This window comes from Eleginops maclovinus, chromosome 14, assembly GCF_036324505.1.
Source record: "Eleginops maclovinus isolate JMC-PN-2008 ecotype Puerto Natales chromosome 14, JC_Emac_rtc_rv5, whole genome shotgun sequence".
Lineage (NCBI taxonomy): Eukaryota > Metazoa > Chordata > Actinopteri > Perciformes > Eleginopidae > Eleginops > Eleginops maclovinus.
Genome location: NC_086362.1, coordinates 7,029,170 through 7,045,981, shown reverse-complemented (window position 1 = coordinate 7,045,981; position 16,812 = coordinate 7,029,170). Strand labels below are relative to the sequence as shown.

The following is a 16,812-nucleotide window of genomic DNA, read 5'->3' as shown; positions in this document are numbered from 1 at the left end:
GAAGAAGGTGATATCACAACTACTGAATTTATCTTATTGTTAGATGGATATTTTTCTCGGATTATGTAACATTTAAGAGCAAGAACAGCATGCTATTTCCCTTTCAAAACAAACGTTTGTCTTCAGGAATATTGTGCTATTTCACCTTTTAAATGTCACACAGTTTCACTTTAAATCAGTTAATGCATGCTGCAATGCTTAAAATATATACTCTGGAGCTCTATTTATTCTTTCCATAAGTCTGCATTTCTCACAGCTAAACACACTCCCTCAGCAGAGTCCGGACCACTACCATTCCTGCTTATCCTAGCAGTCCGTCTGCACACCTTTTCAGCAGCTAGCTTATCTGCGCCTGTGCACAGTGACCCTTCCTGACCTCAATATGAGTGCTCAATTCTTAGCATCAGATTTCCATGAGGTCCTCTAATGGTCTCCTTTTACGGTATGCATCACAAGCATCCCTGGGTGATTTCAATTAGACTCAAAGTGATGCCTCTACCTTTGTGTAACATATCTCCATGACTTCTCTAATACAGATGCATGAAAAAGTTTTCCCATGAATAATGAAATAAACACTCTGCTGTCCTTGAAGATATTTCTCCCTGCTGTTTTCATGATGCTGCAGATTGATGATGATGTCTGATGGCGGTTATGGGATGTAAATGGTGATGGCAGAAAAAATGCTAAATAGTTATTTGAGCATGCATGTGATTTGTTTAAAGGCCTGTTGATGTGTGATAGTGTCAGAGTTTATTTCGGATGATGTGTGAGCATGTGACTTGGCTTTTCTGCAGCATATTCATGGGCTTGCATCCACTCAAAAGCTACTACACATAAGATGTAGCAGCAAAAGTATTTACTATCATTTAACTTGCATTTACTGTTACTCATATCAACTACAATATAATATAGATGCACACACCATTTGAAAGGCATTTACTAAAGACAATATTAATGTAAAATTCAGACTTTCACTAATTTCATTTGTCATGTTAGATACTCAAAGTGAGCATATGAATCTGGTTTTGTGCAGCCTATTCATGCACTCGCATCTCTACTAACACTCACTAAAGCTTATTCTCTTAGTTGTCCACATGCAATTTACCACCAGTTTTTTTTTTTTCTCCCTGTGAGAGACTTTTTTTAGTCAGTTGCTTTTAGAAAAGCCTCATATGTTGAACTCGTATTTAATTCAATGAGATTCTTGTTTTCTTTCCGCATTACTGATGGAGTTGCTCCACAGGAGTGCTGTAGATACCTGTGGATCTTTAAAACACAACACACTCTTTAGTTAGAGAAAACAAATACTCCATCAGCCGGAGACTGTCGCAGCAGCCTCTTTAATCAGGGCTGCTGTCGCTGAATGCTGTTCAGCTGAAAGCATTGACTGCTGATATGTCCCGGTGTGTGTCATTACAGCCTGGAGGCGTCTGCCACTAATTTATGCCGTCTTATTCTACTGCTCACTGATTCACCGTATGGAGAAATTGTGTATTTCAGCGCTGACGTGTGTTATCTCTATGATGTCCATTACACCTGCCAACCCAGAATGGACCCTCATTACATTTTGTTTTGCTCGCCTTTCATACAGAGATTGGGAACATTTGTCACTTCTGTCATTTTGATTGTATCTCTGCATTAAGTGGAGCCCCACTTCCCTTCCGCCTTTACCAAATTGCATTTCTGCAAAGACCCTGGTTATTTCTGTGTGAGAAAGCGCTCTCTCATGAGGAGTGGTTCAGAGGGTCTACAATCCTTCTAAACCCCACTCTGTAAGCAGAACGTCACTGGGAGTATATTTATGAGTCTAAGAACCTTTACTGACTTTCTAGTTGCAAAACCAAATGCAGAATTAACACTGATTGTTCTCTGGGCAGAAAATATGTCCGCCATCTTTAAATACAACATTTGACATCAGGGAAACTCTGAGCATCAACCTTGTAGAAACTGGAGCTTCATCTCTTAAATCTTAAATACCAGAGAATCAGGACATCATTTAGCGGCCTTGGGTACCTAGATAGGCGCTATATAATTCAAACTATTATTATTTTTTAGTACGAAAACCTTGACCTCTTCCTACCTTGTATAGATATATGATGAAGAAAGACCTCTGACCCTGTGTGGTGTAACCAACTCCACACATTCATAAAAAACGGTGCTGCCTAGCAGAATGATGATTGATGACGGAGAGTTGTATGTGCTCATATTCAACAAGGAAAATGGTTTTTCAGTTTGATGACTATTGACTGGCAGAAATGTGCAACATTCAGACTGTGTGTGTGTGTGTGTGTGTGTGTGTGTGTGTGTGTGTGTGTGTGTGTGTGTGTGTGTGTGTGTGTGTGTGTGTGTGTGTGTGTGTGTGTGTGTGTGTGTGTGTGTGTGTGTGTGTGTGTGTGTGTGTGTGTGTGTGTGTGTGTGTGTGTGTGTGTGTGTGTGTGTGTGTGTGTGTGTGTGTGTGTGTGTGTGTGTGTGTGTGTGTTTGTGCGTGTGCGTGTGTGATCTTTGCCTTTTGGGGTCCAAATTTGACACCATTCATGCCTGTGCAAGTCACACGTGCCAGCTCCAATTGATCCTGCTTAAACTCTTCTCTTAAAATGACAACTGTGCATTTATTCCTGATTTTCCCAGAATCCTCCTCTTCTGTGATGGTGTATATGGACACCACCACCATGATGACGAGCACCACCCCTCGAATGACCACCGCTACCAGGACCACCACCACATCCAGGACCACCACCACCAAGATGCTTTCCTCCTCCACCGTCCCTGGGATGGCTCCTTGGCCCCGCACCACCACCACAGTGGCGGCCCCCGGGCACACGCTGGTGGCGGGTCTGCTCCCTGAGGAGGAAGACGAGGACCACAGCAGGGGGCCCCCATCCTCCAAACTCCCCAACATCCGGGTGGAGTACTGCAATCCCCTCATGATGATGGACGTCTCCTGGCCCAGGACCAAGCAGGGTGTTGGGGTCAAGATGCCCTGTCCCCCAGGAGCCATGGGTAATGTGGATTATTATAAATGTATATATATACATAAACATGGTAAACACACATTTGAAAAATACTGGTTATAGTTTCAAAAGAAAGTCAAACACTTAGGCTTTATTAATTTTAAATACCTAAACCTAGTTCTTATTTATTGGAAGCAACTTGGATTTATTGATGATTGTGAAATTGTCTGTTCAAAACACATTTATTTTATTTAATTGTATTGATTTATATCAGAAAAATCCAAATGCATGGATATTGTAGAGGCATGTAGTTATCCCTGTTTCTGTCGTTGGATAGCTGTCACTGTTTTCCTGAAACTCAGGAATTACTTTTGCCAAAAAACACAACACATAACAAAAATAAGTCATTTGTTGGTATTTGGGCCACTCTACAGTTTGTGGATCAATAGAGTATGTAATATAATGCTCAGCATAGCATTCGTAACAACCACATTCAGTTCAACCTGGTTAATCTTCCAGCAGCTCAAACACTGCTGTGTTTAAAAATGAAAACTGCTGCTGAATTATAGATGTTGTTTCTTTATACCTTCAATGAGAGAAGATGTCAATGCTCTCGTTAGCAGACGGTCTGCAGGCTCTTCATGGTGCGTGTTGCTCGCCGCTGTGTGTTTCTTTGTGTTTAAACTCCCTGGAGATCCTGGCCTCCCTTCCTGGCCTCACTCATGCTAGGCTAAACATAGCTAAGCATTGCATCTGTATGGAAGCTAGCACACCTCACTCATTTTCCAGCCTCTTGTCTGTGTCGCTCTTTGAAAGGGCTTTGTTTGTCAGGCCTCTGCTTTGTCTTTATAGCAGTACAAAGAGAATGAAGTATGCATTAAGATAAAATCAATGTTGGCTCCTTAAGATGGTAAAGTTTTACCTCTAAGTGCTGATCAAGCAGCAGTTCATATTTTAATGAAACTTTTTTTGAAGTATAGATGCTATTATGTTGACCATCATTCTTAATTCTTAAGGGAGGACCTGAATCATGATGGAGAAATTAAGTTAAATTGAACTAAAATATAACTTAGAAACAAAGTCAGAGGTGATGCAAATCAGATATCCTATGTTTCTTTTAAATCTTCTTCAATTTCACATTATCCTGATTTTTAGTATAGATTTGGGAGTGACTTTATAGGATTGAAATATGTCTCGAAGCCTGAAAACCATCAATCAGTGCACACCGACAGACACACACACATACGTAGAGGCTTCATTAATGAGCGACACCCGCGCCCGTCGAGACCTCACTAACAGCCGTCGTATTGAAAGATAAGAGGAACACCCCCCCCCCCCTTTTCTCAGCTTGCTCTTCAAAGCCGCTGCTCTTCAGACGAGCAGAAACACGACTCTGAGCTTCCTCCGCCACTCTTTGAAAGTTCCTCGAGCTCCTTTTCCCATCTTACCTTCACTTCTCCGCTCGCTGTCACTCTGTCTCCTCATCCTGCCTCTCTATATAGGAGGAAATGCACTGCTCCTTATCTTATAAACCCGTCAAACATAAGGCTGTCCAAGGTGGACTGGGGAAGGAAATTATGTGTCAATCAAAATTTATATCGGCTAATGCCGCCCGTCTCATCCGCCAACACTGCAAGCAAGGGCGATTTAATGTCAGCGTGTAACTGGTGAGGTTCGCTCTGAAAATAGAGACGCAGGTTATTTGAGGTACAGGGAAGATCAGGTCAAAGACACGCTCTGTTTTCAAATACAGAAATCCTTTATTTGTTTCACTGTAGGGATATTAACATTGTGACAGCAAGGGTAACAGTGCAAATACAAGGCTAAATAAAAGGAGTCGGCTTAGATATTTAATTTAAAGGAAAAACAATTTAATAAAAACAAAGATAAATATGTACGCAGCCATGGTAAAAAAATACTAAGCAGCCTTTTAAAAACGGAAATAAATATATGAAGGTGTTGACATTGCACATACCAGTGATTATTGCACTATTGTTAAAGTGAAGAAGCTGCCAGTAATAACAGTAGTACAATGCAAAAGAGTGTATATTGCACATAGAAGGGTTATTGCACAACATTGCAGTAGTCTGCAGTGGTTGAACAATACATTGTATTCATTGCAAAATATATGAACCAAAACAAGTTATTATTTTTTTACTGTTAATATCTTGATGTAACCATATTATATGTATGATCATGATTCAAAGTGGTTCAATATGTTGAAGTGCATTATTTAAAGTATTGTTTTAAGTAAAATGTTGAGGAACCTGTACTTCAGGGGGGGGGAGTGTGTGAGAGAGAAACTTCGTCTGGAGGAAACTTTGGGATTTTATTCTTTGAACACCATTTACATGCACAACAACCTATATAACACACTACAGGAAAGGAAAAATCACAAAAAGCATTATATATATATAAGTGAAAAATCTGACTCCTTCTTAACTTAAGGCTGAATTGATGGTTTAATTGTTGAATTGTTCTATATGTGGAGCTGTTTTTGTACCAACGTATGTAACAAGAGTCTACGCTGTAGGAGTGACACTCCCTAAATCTCAATACTGTCTGCAGACACAATTTCCCGAGCCAGTTTAATTGACCATTCCCGATGAATTCAGCTTCGGCACACTTAATTGGCGTCCATGTTGCTGTATTTTCTATGCAGGAGTTGAAGTGTCACACGCAGACACCATGTGATTTTTAATGACTGAATACAGACGCTGCCTATGCGAACTCCGCTGGCCTCGAATGGAGAAAACTTCATTTCAGTCAGTGCAAGATAAAACCGCCCAATTACATTCTGCTGCATCGTTTAATGTAATCACTTAAGAATTGTGTTTCTTTGGGATGTCGCTGTTTTATTTAGAAAATAAGAAAAAGTGCTTGACATACGGGAGGATTGGGCAGTAGTTGGTCCGACTGAGAGCATTGTGTAGTTCATCACTCTGTAATGGGAAAAGTAAGAGAAATGAGAAAATGGTGGTAAGACGAGAGATCTTCCAGAAACACATACAGAAAAAAGAACACACACACAGAAATCCTTTTCTCGTCCCAATGAAGGGACATTTAAAGCATTACAGCAAAGGGAAAGTGCAGATAAAAGAGGAAAATAAAAGAGCATATTTACATCTTAAATCAAAAGGCAAACTAACGTTAATAAAATGCAGTATTTCATGAACAAAATAATTGCTGCATAGTTTTATAGTTGTGAGCACACACATTACAAAACACAGCGTCCTGCAGATATTTTTTTCCCTTCTGATATAATAAATGTGATTTCATTGTTCTGCCTCCAGGCGTGGCTTCCTACATGTGCGTGGGTCCGGAGGGATACTGGGACCCCCAGGGGCCTAACTTCAGCAACTGCACCTCCCCCTGGGTCAATCTCATCAGCCAGAAGGTAAACCGCTGCAGCATATAATGAATCAGAAACAGTGTGATGACATGCTGTTTGTTTGGGAGGTGAATCTTTGCCGCTTATAAAACACATTGAAAAACACATATGAAAATGAGTTGAAATGCTATGTTGAAATATAATGTTTTTTAAATAAATTTATTTATGAATCAGAGATACTGATATTGGGTCCATACTGACTCAATAGCTGTTAAAGTACGTTAAACAGGACACATTCTGCTCAATTTAAGGTTCAGATTAGTATTTTGCCTCTACTGTGACATGTTTCCATGCTTTACTGTTCAAAAATATCTTTATTTTCCCAGTGTGATCTGATTGGTTAGCTGGCCGGCTCTGTTGTGATTGCTCAACTGCTTAGATATCACTATGTTCCGGAAGTAAACAAAGGAGTCCAGTGGAGGCGTTTCAGGCAGAGTGGGGAGTGTGTGGGAGAAACTCCCTCCGGAGGGAACACAGGGATTTTAGCCTAAGCAGACCATTGACTTGCACAAAACCTATAGAACACACTACAGGAAAGGGAACAATTTTGATTGGTGCATCACTTTCCTTAGTAAGACTTTGCACAGTTCAAAATGCAAAATAAAGGTGTATATATAACATCACTTGTACAGGTTCTTAGTTTTGTGTGGTCTCTTCATAACAAGTCAATTAATGTTGAGGATTAGCCTGGGGTTTCTCCTAAAAGAAGGATTTCCTCCTTCCTCTGCAGCAGGTTATTATGCTGATCCCCATTTAAAGCTTCCTGTTTAAATCTGTAATAGAATCAAATCAGAAGAGGAGAAGAGTTGCTGCAAGTGGGGATCAAGGTTCCAGATTATAAATTGCAAGCAATGTTGAAAATGTTCTTCCTTAAACTCATACCACCCCTGAGGTGTGCATGTTATAACGCCTCTGATGTATTCACCAGCACCGAGCCCGGCCCATTAAACTAACGGCAGTGTGCAGAAATGGATGCAGAACAAAATAGAGGGAGGGATGATCAGGTGAATTTCTGAGCAGTAAAGCTTTTCTACAGGCTGCTGTTTGCAGGATTTAACCTGAACAATGTGAGGCGGATGTTGCACAGACTGAGGAGAAGCTGACAATCAACAAATTCATGTGCTTTAAGAGAAGTGCCATTACTTGTTTTATTCTGCTGGCCGCTGTAGAACACTTTAATTAAGACCATCATGTCAAAGATGCCCATCTGCCACTTTGTTCTTTTATATCTCCTGTGTGTACATGGATCTGCTCATGACCAGATGCTTCCAAAGACAAAATGAGGGAGGATATGGAGGATTAAAGAAAAACAGATAGACAAAAAAAAAACACTGTCCATCCCCTCATTAGGAGAGGAAAGAGAAAAGCATCTTCCAGAAGCACGTTCCCCTGCACAAACCTCTGTGAAGACTGTGAAGAGCATAATTGGTTTAATAAACTCTCATGTGATGATAACAAGTGAAGTTGAAGTAAATCTGTTGCAGTTAGTGCCATGGGTTTTAAAGTTCATCTTACTGCATCAAGTCTATCAGTGAAAAAACCTTGGAGGTAATCAACCTTCGATTAAAATCAACATCATACTGAAAGGAGCTCCTGATTTAGGTCAAGATGACTGCACATTTACATGATGCTCTTCTCAAGATGGATACCCAATATTACATGCTGTTGTGTTTTAGGTGTAGCATGCAAAAGTGTGATACGGTTGACCTCCTCACATTATTGGGTAGAGAGAGCTAGGTAGACTCTCATTTGAAAACCGGGATAAATATGTTTTTTTGTCAGTGTTTGTGGTGAGCCTCATTAGTAAATAAACAGATGCCTCCACAGCTCACAGTTTAGATATTGGAAAGTTTCCTATACAAGAACACTCACGTGGCAATTCTGTTTGTACTGTAAGAAAAGCTAGATTTTTCTATGTAACACGAACGTACTACTTTAGGTGTTAGCCATTTTACAATAGAGCAGAAAAACACTTTTTCTTATTAATACTAATACACAAATATATACTGTAGTTTACAAGTTATATATTGTAGTACAATGTTTACATTTTAACCTTTAACTACTCCTTTTCATATAAATATTAGTATTTTATTTTATATTGTCTTTTATTATACATTATTTCACTTTTTATGTTTATAGAAATGTTTTTATTATTTCATATATATATATATATATATATATATTCAACATAAATCCAGCAAATGTCACAAAATCTATTTTCCCCGGGATAAATATGAATATATTATTTCTTTAACTAATATTATCCGATTAAAGCTTCACGTACAGTAGCATGTGCAGAAACCCACATCCTATTTTCGGTTGCTAAGATAGGAGCTTTAGGTTTTATTGTTTTTGTATTCAAGCAGGAGCATTGTTTTTGCATTGTCAGTGAAACATAATGTAGTACAAAAGAGTGTGTCAGAGTGAGTTAGGAATAAAACAGGAAAGGTCTCCTAAATGGAAATAAAGTCTTCTAAACACGGAGGGGAAATACTAATCATAATATGTTTCTGTTTTCAACAAATCCCAAGACACACAAATCACATCACGTTCAAACAAAAGAAAAATGAATATTGTAGAGGATGTGTCCTCTGTGTACAACTTGCACACTGCTCTCCATTAGCTTCATAAAGGTGTAAGGCTATCTGGGGAAATCCCCTCATTGGTTGACGTTATAATTGCTTCTAGATACAATATTGGCCCTCAACTGAGCGCCGTCTCGCCACAATAACTGTGTGCAACAAAGCAGCAGTTAGGAAAAACATATAGGCTAAATGGCAAGGGCTAAAAATATGTATCTTGCAATTTATCATGTTTATAGGTTGTGTATAATGAGTTAAGGAATACATTTGTGCCAGTTATATCCTAATTTCAGGTTTTGTCCTTTTTCTCACAGATCAAAGCTGGAGAGACGGCTGCAGTCATTGCCCGGGAGTTAGCAGAGCAAACGAAGCGTAATCTCCAGGCGGGAGACATCTCCTTCACAGTGAAGGCCATGGTGCAGCTGGTGGATCTGCTCGACGTGCAGCTCAGGAACCTGACGCCCGGTGGCAAAGACAGCGCTGCCCGGAGCCTCAACAAGGTAAATAACTAATATATGTTTTCAAAATGGATGCTTACTGCACCTTCCACTTCACCTCCACCCAGTGCAATCTGAACAGTAGGTTTTATTGTAATGGTCTTCTGTTGCTGCTGCTGCTGCTGCTGTCAGATAAAGTGAGACCCAGCGTTTTCTTGAGGTCAATGCATATGAAACACCCTCAACTAAAGTGGAAAGCATATCTGTAGCCCTAGTATCATACATTATGCGATCAGTTGAACTTTGATGTAGTTTAAAGGATGCCATGCTCGTCTAAAGCACTACACAGGCACCATTTGATTTGTACTATTAGTACAGCGTAGGTTTTCAGATCTAAGCTGTGTGAGAGTTTTGCATAAACTCGACTCACTGCGAGCAGAAATACTACTTCCGGAACAGCAAACATCAGTGAAATTTAAAATGTCACTCGTTAATTTGGAGGAGCGGCTTCACTTGAACGGGAGCATGAACACCTGTTCTCAGATAGCTTTTCGGGGACAGACAATTTTCATTTCATTGCCTCGACACACACAGATGTCCCCATTGAGATTTTAGTGTCAATTCCTCCAATGGAGAGGAGAGGCAGTAAAGATGGCCAAAGGGGAAGGCAATGAGGTAACTCACATTGAGGAGCATCTACAGTTTATAATACCTCTTGAAAAAAAAAGTTTCCCATAAAAATCCCCTTTCGAGATCTGCTGTGGTGGATATAGCTGCTGGAGTCTTTAGTTTCTCTTGTAAAGATGAGAAACTGGTTCAAAAAGGCAGTTATGTGGAGGTAAATGAAAAGAGCATTTATTAAAGAGGTCAGGGGATTTATAATTCTCACTCCATTGCTGCAGTACCTCTCCACCTCGTGTTGGACTTCCTCCTGGGTGATGTTTACCTCCAATCATTCTGACACAATCTGCAGAGAGCTAAGCGAATTAAAGATTTTTTTTCCCGATAGCGCTGCACAATGCTCCTGCCAGCAGACAATGAGAGGATTGAGTTGGCAAACGAAGAGATCAGTGTGCTGCTCATGATCAAAGGGGAGCCGGCTAACGCTTTCCAGAGGAGTGGGCTGTGATGTGGAGCACGAGGCTCCTTTATGAGGAAACAGTGCTTTTAGGAGCTAATCTGCATGGATTTAGCACGGTACCAGATTCAAGCTGTTAAACCACACAGGAGCTTTGTTGGCTAGCTCGCTCGGTTTAGAACTCAATTAAAATAATTCAGTCTAGGTGCAGCGCTAACAGAGCTACCTGTCATTCAGGTGTGCTAACTCATGGCAGAGCATCAAAACCGAAACAGCTCTCCTGAGTTCTCACATGACTTTCTTCTTTTCTGAAAAAATGAAATACTTACCTTGAAACCACATTCAAGTGTGTGATCGGTTTATTCCCACATGGCTTGTACATCTCATTTTAGTACTAATTAACACAAGAGCATCTGATGTTTTTCTAAGATCAGGTATAATTAATGTATTTGCTTCACGATTTATAAAAGTGAATCAAATCTTTACTTCAAGGTGCAGAAGGACATATATTTCAAAGGAGTTGTTTGATATGTTGACCTATTCCTAACTCTTTGATTTTCTTTGTGTTGCAGCTGCAGAAAAGAGAGCGCTCTTGCCGCTTTTATGTTCAGGTATTTGGACAAAATCCCCCCCTCTAAATCCTCTCCATTACCTCATTGTGGCAATGCTACTGTCATCTTTCATCATATAATCCAAGTTACTTCCATGCCTTGAAGTCATATGTCATCATTTCCCCCCTGCATGCACATGCCGTGGAATTCTTCCTCTAATGTGTTTGGCCTGAGCATGAATATTTCTCAGGTGCCTCAATCATTTAAAAAATGCCCTTAAACCATCACATCAGCACTGCGTTCCAGTGAAATAACCCACATAAGTGGATCGCATCAGTCAAAAAAAAAATGCTCTCAGGCATCTAACACACTCTACTTTCCTCAGCAAATGCTTAAGAACCACAGAAGTGACCTCATTACAGCACCAAGTCAACTTCTAACTACTCTGTCAGCCAAAGTCATGGTGTGTTGTGATTCTCCCTGATGCATAATGCATGTGTGTCCTAATTCAAGGGGGGGGGGGGGGGGGGTCTCTATTGCTTCTCTCAGCTCTTTCGCCTGTGGTTTGGGTATTCCTGAGGTGACATTTCAACTGTCATCAGAATAGTTTGACGGGTAAACTGTAGGATAAGTTGACATCTTGTCTGCCGAACAGATGCTCCCATAAAGCTGCACTTCTCATTAGAGACAGCCTTTTGCTGTGTGCACACTCGGCAGCTCATGTAGAGCAACATTCAATTGCCTCCATTCTATGAGGCATGTCAGAAGGCCCCCATGTGATTGTGCAAATGACATCCAACTGAAAAGTATGTTTGCCTATGGTCTAGCGTGCTCACATGCAAATCCGTTTTTGAGACGCTTATAGGATGGTGGTATCCTAAATACAGTATAAGCATACATGATTTTTCTCAATGCCATGGAAACACCAACAATTGGCAATTTCCTGTTTGGTCAATACTTTTAAAAAAAATCATTTTTCTGTGTATTACACCTCCAATATTAACCAAAAGTATGGAAAACATATAAATGACAACTCTGCACCAATACTTGTTTTACAATTAGCTCTTAACACAAAGAAATCGGTTTATCAGGGAGTAGTAAATCCTGTAAGGTTTCACCTAAAAGAAAAGAAAATGTTTATATTTCTGATTTCCTATTCTAAAATGTTTATAGCAATCCAATAATTAGTTAGATGTTTCAGTCTGCAGAAACACAGAACAATACACCAGTGATACCAGTATGTAGCCAAGCCAGTAGCATGGCTAAAGAAGGTAAGACGTTTTGATTTACCTGCAGCTGCGGAACCTGGCTCCATGTTTCCACACTGGGGCTGTATTGTACATGACCACAGCCGCCTCCTCCTCTGCTCCCTCGCTGGGTTGATAAATTCAAACACCTCTGAGGAGCTTTCACTTGACGAAGCGGAATAATGGAGCAACATCTGTGGCCGTAGGTAAACACCGCCATCGACTGCACGCGCCGCCAGCCTTTCAGGGACTTTCATTGATTAGAGAATTTGGGCAATGTTTTCTCCAGCGGCAAATGAATTTCTCCAAAGCAAATGAGAGGCGCACCTGCCTCTGCTGCTGCAAACACACCTCCTCAGTACTTTGGGAACATGGCAGAGTGTGTGAGTGCAGGTGTGGTTGTGCTGAAGGACGACGCACTCCAAAATAAAGTGCAGGCCTTCAGGTTAATGTCTAAATGAGGTAAAGAGTGATTCGCATCTGTTTTAATTAGTAAATTCACCTCATTCTGACGTCTTATCTCATTAGCATCAACTTTACACCTGTGCGCGAGACAATCATTGGTTGTGACTTCTGAATCCGTCTCGGTTGTTCATAAACAGTGATCTCTGCCACACGTCATAACCAATTTGGCCTTGATTAACTACAAAGCATATAATGTTCTGCGGTCCCCCTACAGGAATCTCTGTTGTGCCCTTTTGTTTTTGAGCAAACATGATGAAAACAGCGGCCTCCTGTGCCTCATAGTAACGGCAGCTGGTTTATGGATAGTGACATTATGGTCCAATTACTGAGATTATGTCCATCCACTAAGCTAAAGTCAAGCACGCTAGGTTTGGATAGTTTCTTCCTGCGGCATGTATTGTGTTTTAAAGCAGAGAAGTATGTCATGCATCCCACAAAAGATCAGAACAATATCTTGTGAAGCCAAGTGAGTGTGAACGTTGAGGACAGAGGGAGGATCCGGCGATGCTACCCCTCATTAAAAAAACACCTTCACACACAGAGATGACCAGGGGGAGGGTAGCAGCGCAGATGACCTGAGAGCAGGCGGAACACAGGGAGGATCCTCATTCGAGAATGTAACAAGATTATATAATTTCTCTGGCGGTAAATTTGTTGGAAGATGAAGATAACCTGCTCCTCATAAATGGGGAGATATCCTCCTCGGCCTGCAGTGAGCTCTGAATGTTGTGTGAGACGATTCTGCTCAGAGAACAGCAAGTGGAGGTGCTCAGGAATTTTATTCTATATTTATATTATTAATGTAGCATGATATACGATATATGATATTAATACATGAAAATGCATACTGTTAATTCTAAAATCTCAAATAATAGAGTTGGAAACAGTGATCGTTAAACATCAAAAAGAGCATATCAATTTACCTAGGTAACCTTAAAGTTAGCTTGGCCCTGTGACTAGTGTGAGCTTTACTGCACGTTTGTTTGAACTGCGATGAAAAAAACCCCACATATATCGAGCCATCGTCAACCATTTTCTCTGGGGTCGAGTCGTAGGGTAGCAGTTCCAGCCAAGCCCACAGACTTCCCTTACCCTGGCTACATCAACCAGCTCTGACTGGGGGATTCCAAGACGCTCCAAAGCAAGGCTCTACTCTGCGTCCCTCCTCTTATCCCTAAGGGAGAGGCCTGACACCCTCTGAAGAAAACCCATCTCAACCGTTGTATCCGCGGTCTCGATCTTTTGGTCATGTCCCCTCGAATGATCATAGGTGAGGGCAGGAATAAAGATGGCCCGGTAGATGGAAAGCGTTGCCTTCTGCTCTCTCTTCATCACAACAGTGTACAAAGCTCCCGCTGCTCCGATTCCCCAGCCCATCTCACGCTCCATTGTCCATTCACTCAGAACAAGACCAGGGATACTTGAACCACTTTACTTAGGTTAAGACTCATTCCCTATTTGGAGTGGACAGTCCATCTGTTTCCTGCTGAGAACCATGGCCGCACATATAGAGGTACTGATCCTTATCACACCCGATTCACATTCGATATTTTTTCAGTAAAAATTAAAAATCACACACTCCAAACCAAGACAATCAGAAACTAGAGACATAATTTCCTTGACATTGGACATTTCTTGCAGGAAATGTTACTGTTACGTTAGTATAACCAAGAGCTAAATAGTAGCAACTGGAAATAATTAGGAAACAAAAACTATATTCAGAGTATAAAATGGCTGTTTTTTTCTAATGATGCAGTTGGGAGGTATACAAACTTTAGGCAACAGGTAAGCAGGGATGTAGTTTTGTTTTTGCTTAAAGAAGTCTTTTTAAAATAAATGCTTATAAAACTGGGTAAGGTAGGTCTGTAATAAGGTTTATTTGTATTGAAAGTCGGCCTCTGCTGTTGATGAATAAATACATGGGCTGATGTGTGGGAATAGTCCAATGGTGAGATTAAACATTAAAAATAAAACAAAAAGCAGACAGATAATCCCTCAGAAACTCACAGACACAACCGCCCGCCTACATGGGAGAGATGGAGGGGTTTCATGAAATATTAAACGAGAAGCTTGCAGAGATTTTCAGAGAAGGTGAGGATTTAGCTTGCAGGTCAAATGAAAGAAACAGAAATGATGCAACAGCTTCACCTGAGCCGAGAGACATGTCGTCAGATACAGAACAACTTATTTGTGTTGATTTTTCTTCTCATTTTGAGTCAGCGAGACAAAAGTGGGCAGAACCGACTGGAGAACAGGAAGGGAAGAGGACAGGGAGATCAGCCTCCGCCAGAATCAATTTCCCAGACCCAGAGTTCATTTCATCAATCAGCACACACGCCTTGGATCGCAGCCAAGCTACGCTAATGTCCACTGCTCCTTTCTTCCCTCTGCATCACTACAAATGGCCCATGCTCTGCAGCTTTTCACACCCTGTCCTCCTCCTCCTCCTTTTTCCACATGGAACATTCCTGCAGCTGAGTAGCGTTTCCTCTTGTACCAGGAACAAGAATACACTACCTTCTTTCAGCACAGGAAAGAAAAGTAGCCAAGGAAATGTGTGAGTTAGCTGCAGCAGACTGGAAGTTCCATGTGACAGATGGAGTGGCAGCGTGCTAATAGCATCACGTCTCAACTGCACACACTGTGATGGGGCTGTGCTGCTGCATGGGTGCACATCTCCAGCTCACCGGCTGCTGGCTGTAGCTTCATGTTTAACATCAGAGTGGTCTTGCTGTAGACCCTTATCTGAGTGCTGATTGTGCAGGGGAAGATGTTGGTTTTATATGCAGTCTTGCTTTGAATTTACAAAGCTCTGTCACAAATAAACTCTTTGGACTGATGTTTCTTATACGTTTTGACCAAAAAATACACCTGCACGTTTTGTCTGTAGGAGAATAATATGCCTTTCCGAGAACCAGCACCTTATCGTGGTGGAGAAGTTTGTGTGCCCGATGAACCTGGGGGCTGTGTTGTCTGAAACCTTGTGTTCCTGGTAGGATCTCCCATGGCAAATTGGTCTCAGGTAAGGGGCCAGACTAAGATTGGTTCAAAAGACCTCATGAAAAACACACTTGAAAGTGAAGATACCCGACCCGGGGGAAGCCCGGGGTCCCCTTCTGGAGCCAGGCCCAGAAGGAGGACTAGTTGGCAAGGGTCTGGTGGCCGGGCTTGCCACGGAGCCCGGCCAGGCACAGCCCGAAAAAGCAACGTGGGCAACACCTCCGCTTCCCCTTCCCACGGGCCCACCACCTACGGGAAACCACGATGGGGTCGGGTGCGCTGCCAGAAGGGTGGCAGTGAAAGCAGAGGGTCTCGACGGACCAGACTCAGGCGACAGAAGCTGGCTTTCGGGTACGTGGAAAGTCACCTCTCTGGGGGGATGGACCCGGAGCTTGTGCGGGAGGTGGAGCGTTATCAGTTGGATCTGTTGGGGCTCACCTCTACGCACAGCGTCGACTCTGGAACCTTACTTCTTGATAGGGGTTGGACTCTATTCTTCTCCGGAGTTGCCCAAGGTGTGAGGCGCCGAGCGGGTGTGGGGATACTCACAAGCCCCCGGTTGAGCGCCGCTTTGTTGGAGTTTACCCCAGTGGACGAGAGGGTCACCTCCCTACGCCTGCGGGTTATTGGGGGGAACACTCTGACTGTTGTGTGTGCTTATGCAACAAACAGCACTTCAGAGTATTCAACCTTCTTGGATACCCTGAAAGAAGTCCTGTATGGGGCTCCTGAAGGGGACTCCCTAGTCTTGTCGAGGCAAAGCAGCGGGTGTAGGAGAAGTTCGGAGAAGCCATGGAGAAGGACTTTCGGTCGGCACCAAAGTTGTTCTGGAAAACCGTCCGACACCTCAGGAAGGGGAAGCAGGGAACCATCCAAGCTGTGTACAGTAAGGATGGGACGCTGTTGACCTCAACTGATAGTGTGTTAGGGCAGTGGAAGGAACACTTTGAGGAACTCCTGAATTCGACAATTCCTGAATTCGCTGGAGTATGAAGGGGGAACAACTCCAATCTCACGGGGGGAAGTCACTGAGGTAGTTAAACAGCTCCACAGTGACAAAGCCCCGGGGGTGGATGAGATCCACCCAGAAATGCTGAAGGCTCTGGGTGT

General features: G+C 42.1%; 1 protein-coding gene across 1 annotated transcript in view; it reads left to right on the top strand.

Annotated features, from left to right (window-relative positions):
* LOC134876087 (adhesion G protein-coupled receptor L3-like) overlaps window positions 1-16,812 on the top strand; it is a 172,302-nt gene that overhangs the window by 113,137 nt on the left and 42,353 nt on the right. Inside the window, 4 exon segments of the mRNA XM_063900934.1 lie at window positions 2,629-3,000; window positions 6,245-6,348; window positions 9,239-9,424; window positions 11,012-11,050. Coding sequence (XP_063757004.1) covers window positions 2,629-3,000; window positions 6,245-6,348; window positions 9,239-9,424; window positions 11,012-11,050 — 701 coding nt within the window.